Below are 8,641 nucleotides of genomic sequence, written 5' to 3' on the forward strand. Positions count from 1 at the left end.
CACACTGCAGTTTTAAACAAGCTTAAGATTGTGAGATAAAAATGTAAGAAGTACTTGGTTATGTTTAGGAAAAGATGTTTTTTAAGGCGGATTAGTGAGTAGATGAGTTTCTGTGTTCGGCGTTATGACGTTTAATGTCACTGACAACCTCTGCAGTCTCATGTAGCAACTTAGCGACCGCTAAGTTTTAAGACACGTAAGAGCTTCAAAAGTCGCAAGTGGGGTATTTACTGTCGTATTTTATATCGTAGAACTACATTTTAAAATCTCGTCAGCTTTGTTAATGACAGACCTTCTTTCAGTCGTCCAAACAAAAACTACATTAAAAAAAAGAAAAGACGATTGACTTTGAGACGAGGGAACCAGAAGTGCAAAAATGCTGACTCATTTCAGGGTTTTAAGACTCATTTCTGCAGCACTCTATCAGTAAGACTTTATTTGGTGTAGTTGCTGTTACAGTAACTCTGCAACACTTTGGCTGACATCTGTTTCAGCAGATATGACTGGACGAGTCAACTGAGCAGATTTACCAAAATAAAGTGTTACACCTGATTATGGAAGGGTTAAATTGGGATTTTATTTCTATAATAATGCATCTAATTGTGCCATAATTGAGCCAATGGGTATTATACAAAACAGTTTACATACTGTACACACAATTCAGTTCATATATTTGACTAAATATCAGTACAATATACATTACATTAATAAGGTTATCTGTACAATCTCATGTCATCTTATGAACAAACAACATTTTGGTGTTTTTTCACATTCAGACGTCAATATTCCAAAGACGCATAGATTTGAGTGTCGTCAGCAAAACAGTGAACATATTTCTTGAGGCTGTTACTTGCTGCATGTACATATAGAAAAGTAGTGGACCAAGTACGAAGCCTAGAGGGACACCACATCCAGGAAAGGCAGATGCTGAACTCAGTTAATATAATCAAGTAATAAATTAGATCAGAACTCACAAACTTCTGCTGAATGCATTTTGGTGAGGGTGATACGATGTAAACCTGGACCGAGGTGGATCAAAAAGACTATTACTGAACAGACTTTTCTTACAGTTTACAGTAGGAATGGTATGGAGATTAGAAAGTGTCCTACATTTGTTTGATGTTTGTGGATGAACAGTTTTGAAAAAAAAGGTGTATTATAGGATGTTAGAAATACTGTGCATATTGAGGATAAGTCACTGTCACTCCTACAGGACTACTCGTATGTACTTGGAGTATATCAATGAAAGTAATGATATTTAATGCCCATACTTCCATTTGTTTCTATTAGTCTGTCAAATGCAAATTCTACTATATACCATACTCCTAATATCAAAAAATAAATACATTCTAAAGTACATTTAATGACGGTGGTATATGTACACCATTTTTTTTGGCTCCACCTTAGAAATGACCCAATTTAACCCAAATTACATGACTGGAACAAGGTTTTCTCAGCAGGTAGCTGCTTTCTTTCTGGTGATGTCTAACATTGAACTATTTCATTTTGTCTTTGTTTGATTTGTTGGGATATCATTTATTTGCTCTCTCTGGTGGCTGGTTCCGGTCTGCTCATAGATTTTAGCTAGTTGGCTACGCTAATGGAAACGTGGGATTTGCAAGCGCTGGTCTTATCGAACAAATGCATGTCCATTGGTGTCCCTGGGACCATTCTGAAGGTAAAGGCCATACATCCACATGGGATAAAAAGCATGACTCCTACATATACTGAGGTGTGCATGTGTGGATCCGTGGGAAATGTCTTGTCAAACGGGTCATTTTTAAAGAAAAACATGCAAAAGCTAATGTTGGAGCTAACTGGGGACTGCCCCAGTGGTGGAAGAAGTACTCAGATAAAACAGTTTAGTCATATGATATCTGATTCTATGTGACATTATTAGATGGTTAATTCGGAAACATCAATGTTTCTGTTGTAGCTGCCAGTTTAAACTACTTTATATACAGTCAGCTGGTTTAGTCCACTTGGTCCCAACCGAGGGTTCGGGCCCCTCCAAAGTGTCACCAGATAAATCTGAGGCCCCGTGAGATGATTTATGCCAGAGAAGAACAACAAACTTGGACTTTTTTCTGATGTTATGGAAATAAATCGGATTATTTGTTATTCCTGAAACTAAACCATGTGAGAAGTTTATTGGGAGAAATGTTTCTTTGGAGGAACATCTAACATCTGAAACGCGACGACTCGACACAAGAACGTGTTACCAATTATTACAGGTGTTATTTTGTAATTGGTCCCAAGCCAAAACAGTCAAGAACCACTGGTGAATTTTTTAACAAAATGTTGTATTTTGTAATCTTATCAATTCTTTGCGTTCAAAGTAACTACCATCTGTCAGATAACTGTAGTGCCGCAAAAAGTACAAAAATACAAAATATAGTTACTTTCCATCACGGGTCTGTCCAGCTAGGCTGCTTTAACTGCGGTGCTGTTTGCTAACTCCTCCAGATGAAGAGCCACTGGTTGAAAGCTACGTTATCATGGGTTGATGGTCTTGCCTTAAATATTAAATCTTGAATCAGGATTTTGGTTTGGTCATATTTCAGGTGGATGTTATCACCAAAAGTTTGATTTGTTTTTGTACATTTAATAATGTCTTTAGGGTGATCTTTGTGGAAAATACATTTGACTTTTACTTCGTTATTAATTTGAGTTTTTTTACTTTTATTTTGTGAGTGTCATCACAACTGATTGAACTTTAAACACAAAAAGCCTGAAAAGGAGCTTGAAGTGAAATAGCATATATCAAAACGTGTTAACCCCCCCACCCCCCCACCCCCCAAAACCCCTGTGGGACTGTTTCCTGTTTTGAGCGCTGACTTTCTGCTTTATGTCAGTAATCAACTGTTTCTCTTTGTCTATGTGTCGTGTTGAGGTATGACGAGTACACCTACCAGTCAGTGTCCAGTAAGAGTCTGGGAAATTCTCCGGCCGACATGCAGCGCTACATTTTCATCTACAGGTAAGACACAGTGCTAGTCCTGGAGGAGAGACACACCTGTACACACCTGGACAGTCTCCCAGCCTGTGGGATGAATTACAAAACTATAATGACAATCAATGAAAAGACATCGATCTCAGTCGGATACAAATATAATAGATATTAATTTACTGATGTTCTTAAAATAAATTAATAAGTAACATTTCTCCAGTTTGGATTTACCTGCAGTTCTCTTCCTCTGCTGCCGGTAAATCTGGTGAATATGATTTCTTCTTCTTCTTCTTCTTCTTCTTTCCAAACAGGGAGGGGAATGTGACCGTGATGGGGCAGCATCAGTACCAAAAACAAAATGCCTTCGTCAGAGCGCCGTTTGCCGTTCAGTTCCAAAGCAAGAAAACTGGTCAGTCGACACAAAACAGAACTCGTTTTTTTAGCGAAACAAACTAATTGACACCAGTAAGATTTGTGTACAGATATGCCTCGTATATGTCACGCAATCTAATGTATGATGTACAGTTACCTTCTGCCTCAAAGCTTGATTGTGTCCAGTCAGGTGTGTGAGGACGACTTTCAATATCTGAATGGTCGTTGATGCTTTTCTCTTGGAGAACGTCTCTTTAACAATAGATGCTATTTAGTTTAGTAGATGGAGAACAAAACACAGTTCAACGGTTCAACCAGACTGACAACAGAAGGAGACAAAGATCCTCTGAGCAACAGGTTCATGAGAAGAGAATACATCGGCAGCCATTGGTTAAAGAAACTGGAAGCTGAGATTTAAACAGGAACAGCTTCCTGTTTCAGTGTCAAGAGTTTCACAATAAAAGCAGCCTAGAACAAGCTGGAAGTAACAGACAGTGTAACATTTTTAGAGTTCAAACTAATTCAACATGAAATTCAGCAGTTTTCATCACCCATCATGTAACACTGTGGGAAAGTTAAAAAAACGTTTCATTCTTCTTTCGGGGACAAAAATTTCACATTTCAACAAAACATTTGGTGTCTGAATTATTCTGTTTGTATCTGCTACAATAGTTATTATTGAACAAAAAAGACAAACATCAATATAACAGGTGATTACAAACTTTTCAACAGTGGTGTACATGGTTGACTTTTACCCTTCCTCATTCCTCTTTCTCTCCTTTCCTGTTCTTGTTTTTCCTTCCCTTTCTTCCTTCTTCTTGTCCTGCAGCAATCAAGCAATTTATTCTGGTTCCTCTGCACTCTGGTCCCAGTCAGGCCGTCCAGGAGATCGACCGGCTCTACGACGTCTTTAAAGAAGTCAGCAAGAAATGGAACAACACGGTGAGGAAACGCATTTCAAATGAATAGGAATGAAAGTTTCATCTGCTTTACGTCAATGGTGGTGAAGGTGCAGTCTCTAGTCGTTTGTCTCAACCTAACTAAGTAGTTTAGTTGTCTCAACCTAACTAAGTAGTTTAGTTGTCTCAACCTAACTAAGTAGTTTAGTTGTCTCAACCTAAATAAGTAGTTTAGTTGTCTCAACCTAACTGAGTAGTTTAGTTGTCTACTTAATTTGTTTATTGGTCGTTGCCATCTCGGTTTTTAACCGTCGCAATCTTGTTTTTTGGCTGTCACCAATCCCTGTTTTCAGCCATCGTCATCTTAGTTTTTGGCCTGACTGTGTGTGTGTGTGTGTGTGTGTGTGTGTGTGTGTGTGTGTAGAATGTGATGTTCCTGGGAGATTTCCACGCCGGCTGTGCTTACGTGACCCGAGCCGACAAGAAAAACATCAGACTGTTCAACAACTCCAATTTTTCCTGGATGATCAGAGACAAAGTGGACACCACTGTCTCCAGTGACACCAACTGTGCTTTTGACAGGTGTGTGTGTGTGTGTGTGTGTGTGTGTGTGTGTGTGTGTGTGTGTGTGTGTGTGTGTGTGTGTGTGTGTGTGTGTGTGTGTGTGAGAGAGTGAGAGAGTGAGAGAAAGACAGATGAAAGGAGGTGAAAAGGAATAAAGAATGAAATAAGTGTAAAGCAGCATGAGATGTGATGAGAGACAAAAGACATCTTCTATATTGTTCGATATTTCTGAATGTTTTTTATTCATGGTATTTTTATAGTGTTTTGTTTAGTTTTTTAAGCACCAGAATTCAGCTCCCACTATCTATATTCTGTGTGTGTGTGTGTGTGTGTGTGTGTGTGTTTGTTTCAGGATCGTGGTTCATGGGAAACCATTCCTAAAGTCCATCCGTCCGTACTCTGCCAACGTCTTCAACTATGTCAAAGCCTTCAAACTACCCAAGAGCAAGGTCCGTCCGTCCGTCTGTCTGTCTGAACTAAATGTCTCCACTATGTGATGGATTATCATAAAATGCGGTTCATCCTTCATGTTCCCCTGAGGATGAATCATAATAACTGACTCTTCATGTAGCGCCATCATCAGGTCGTCATCTTAATGTTTCTAATATATTTGGTTTATGACCAAACACCTGCAGAACTACAGACCATCAACCAGCCTCAGCTGTGACTGACTCAACCATCTTGTGGTATCAGAAGCTGTGATCGAGGCTTCTAGGAGCCGTTAGCTGAAGTTAACGAGAAGGAGAATCTGTGTGTTGATTTCAGAGACGTGTTTTCTGTCAAACGTCAGACATCTAATTCACGCTTGTCAACGTCTTTGTTGCTCTGACATTCTTACAGCCTTTACACAGCGTGGCGTGACGAATAAATGGCAAGAAAATATAAATTTGACTCTGTGCTCTGTTGCTTCTGTCTGCTGCAGGCGCAGGAGGTGAGCAACAACTTACCTGTGGAGGTGAGCCTAAAAAGCTCCGCCCTTCTCCTTCAGGCCACGCCCCTCCTGATCCTCATCAGTGTCTCAGCGATCGTCCAGTCCTTCCTGTCCGCTCTGTGATCGACCGCTTCTGTCTCTGAAGGCCTCTTTTTTTACATTTTCACCTATGAGGGATCTGGTTTCTGTCGACATGGTTCAGAGTAACACAGATTCACTTCACCTGGATTATTGTGTCATGTGACCAAAGCAAGCCGACCGATGAAATGAGACTCAACCGGCTGTTTTTCCCGCCTTCACTTTTTCCTTATTATAACGAGGGGCTCGTGTTTATTTCTAATCCCAATTCCTTTACATTGTTGTCTCAGATATCAAACCCTGATCACATCCTGTGTAGGTCTGCTCTGTTTCCTTCACAGACGCTGGGAGGGAGGAAGGAATATCTGATCTCCAAGACAATATGTTTGACATCTTCAGATGATGCAGTTGTAAACAAATGATTATTGCATTATTATGAACCATAGCAGTGAAGACGATGTATAAACTGTCGTCTAATAACTACACTGATAACAAGCATCGGATTTAAACTCAAACATTCACAGTAAAACTTCCTTCTGGTTCCGTTTAGAAGACGCCAAATACTAATCATAGTTTTTATTTTCACGGTAATAGTGAGCGTGATGATGACGATGGTGACCGTCTACATTCGTTGGTGTTTAAGTGTTCAGCAAGAAGAAGTGAGCAGTAGTTCTGGTCCACATGGTTTCTGGCTCTCAGATTGTTGATCAGGTTTTTGTGAGTGAACACGAGAGCAGAACAGAGACAGGAAGCCCTCCTGTTTGAAGGACTTCTTCTATTTTACACTTTCTTAATGAATGTAAATATTGTACAATGAGTTTTAACTGTTTGGCTTCTCTAGCAGGTGAATCAGTGAACTTGTTATTTTAGATGTCCTAGTTCTCTCTGACCTCAAGTCTGTTCCACTTTTTCAGAAACTGATGTAAATATTATAAGTATATGTCAGGATATTGTAAAATGTGTTTTTAATGCTCATTAAAGTTTTTTTTGTAATGAAACTAAAGCGCTGAAGATATTGTCATTATATGAAGCCTGTTGACTTTTAATTTAGAACTCTTGAAAACATCACAGAAGGTTTTATTTTTATAGAAATGAAATCATTATTGCTGGTCAGTCATTTTTTGCCATTGTTTGAACAATCAAATCAAACATCAAAGGTCAGTCAGATGTTATGACATCATTATAATATTAAAGCCTGATAGGCAAATAATCGTCCCATAAGTTTGCATGAGCTGAACATCTACAGTCTTCGAGTCTTTGACAGTTTTGTATGAACAAAATCATATTTATTATATTTTTGTACAAATTATCACTTTCTAACATTTTTTAGGAAATCTTTCACTGTCATATCTTCACATCATGTCTCGTTTGTACTGACCACTTTTGTAACATTTTTGAACAAATCATGAACTCTGTCCCATGTTTATACAAATGATCAGTTATGAATGTCCGGTGTCCATTTATGATCTTCAGACAGGACTCATCACGTGATCAGAGCCGGTTACTTTTGCACACAGCGCCTGCTGGTGAATGATGCCGTGGTAATGGAGACATGTTGGGAAGTCTGGGTCACCTTTGCATTGCGTAATGAAGCCTGCATGCCGGCCCGTCATGGCGGGAGCCCCGTCTGTTGTCACCAACACCAGCTTTTCAAACGGAACCTTTTTCTCCATGAAGAAACTAGTGAAACGTCTATAGCGGAGTCTATATCCAACCCTCTGAGGCGCGCGAGCGTCTTCAGGCGCCCGTGTTCAAACCTCTAGTCCGGGCCTTTTCGGTCGGATTGCGTTGCCTCGCCTCTACCCCCGCCACCCACGAGTTGTTGCCCCGCGGCCTGTTCCGAGGACTGACGGATCTGACGACGGGGTGCGATCGCGGCGCGCGTCCGGCGCCAACGTGAAGCGCCCGCCATTCAGAACCTGAAAACCTAGTGCGGTGCGGCGGCCTCGTCCTGGCTGTATCTCTGGGTACCCAACTCTCTTATGACAAGAAATATTGTCATTTTAAAATCAACATTAATTCAAGCGTTTTTGATTAAAAAAGAACAGCAACTAAAGTTTTTAAACGGAGTTCAATGGTGGCTAGTGCTATTTTTAGAACATGACTAGCGGGCGACTCATGTGGTCCCTGAGGGCGACCAGGTGCCCACGGGCACCGTGTTGGCTACCTCTGATCTAGGGGCTCTGTAGTCCTACTGGGACACTTCAACGGTGGAGAAACCTTGAGGGGGTGATTTAGGAACGGCCTGCCTGATCTGAACCTGTGTGCATCATGGTTTATGGTCGCCTCCATCATGGTTTATGGTCGTCACCATCATGGTTTATGGTCGTCACCATCATGGTTTATGGTCGTCACCATCATGGTTTATGGTCGTCACCATGCATGTTTATTGTGGATGGTGGACAGGCACAAAGAGGTGATGAATGAAAACAGTGTGGAGTTTATGAATTAAGGGTATTGACAAATGGATTCCAGTTTATGTCACAGTCTGTTTGTTCTTTTCATATTTTACATGTTATGATGCTGTAGGTTTTGCATGAGATAGTGAGATGTATCCATGTTTACATTTTGTTTTGTGACGACTTGCCTCCTGTCGCTGCCTTTTTGGCCAGGTCGTCTTTGTAAATGAGAACTGGTTCTTAATGAACTTGTCTGGTCAAATGAAGGTAAAATAAAAACATTTTTTATTTATATATCAATGATATGAGTCACTGATTCGACCTGAATCCTTTTCATTGGTTTATGGTTCATTGTTATTCATTGTACTCTTCATCATGTTCTTTATTTATTCATTTGTTTTCTGTTTAGAAATTGAGTTATGTAATGAGTCAAATAAATATTTAATTT

The 8,641-nt window shown here is 40.0% G+C and overlaps 1 protein-coding gene across 2 annotated transcripts in view; it reads left to right on the forward strand.

Annotated features, from left to right (window-relative positions):
- Positions 1–6,797, forward strand: part of LOC137888700 (deoxyribonuclease-1-like) — a 14,115-nt gene extending 7,318 nt beyond the window's left edge. For both annotated transcript variants that reach the window (XM_068732136.1, XM_068732137.1), the window contains 6 exons: positions 2,894–2,980; positions 3,262–3,359; positions 4,152–4,264; positions 4,646–4,803; positions 5,138–5,234; positions 5,708–6,797. In XM_068732136.1, the coding sequence (XP_068588237.1) occupies positions 2,894–2,980; positions 3,262–3,359; positions 4,152–4,264; positions 4,646–4,803; positions 5,138–5,234; positions 5,708–5,839 (685 nt within the window). In that variant the 3' untranslated portion in view covers positions 5,840–6,797. The remainder of the gene's footprint in view (positions 1–2,893; positions 2,981–3,261; positions 3,360–4,151; positions 4,265–4,645; positions 4,804–5,137; positions 5,235–5,707) is intronic.
- Positions 6,798–8,641: the final 1,844 nt, after the last annotated feature.

This window comes from Cebidichthys violaceus, unplaced genomic scaffold (genome assembly GCF_023349555.1).
Source record: "Cebidichthys violaceus isolate CVI_PGR_0920_01 unplaced genomic scaffold, fCebVio1.0.p SCAF_57, whole genome shotgun sequence".
Lineage (NCBI taxonomy): Eukaryota > Metazoa > Chordata > Actinopteri > Perciformes > Stichaeidae > Cebidichthys > Cebidichthys violaceus.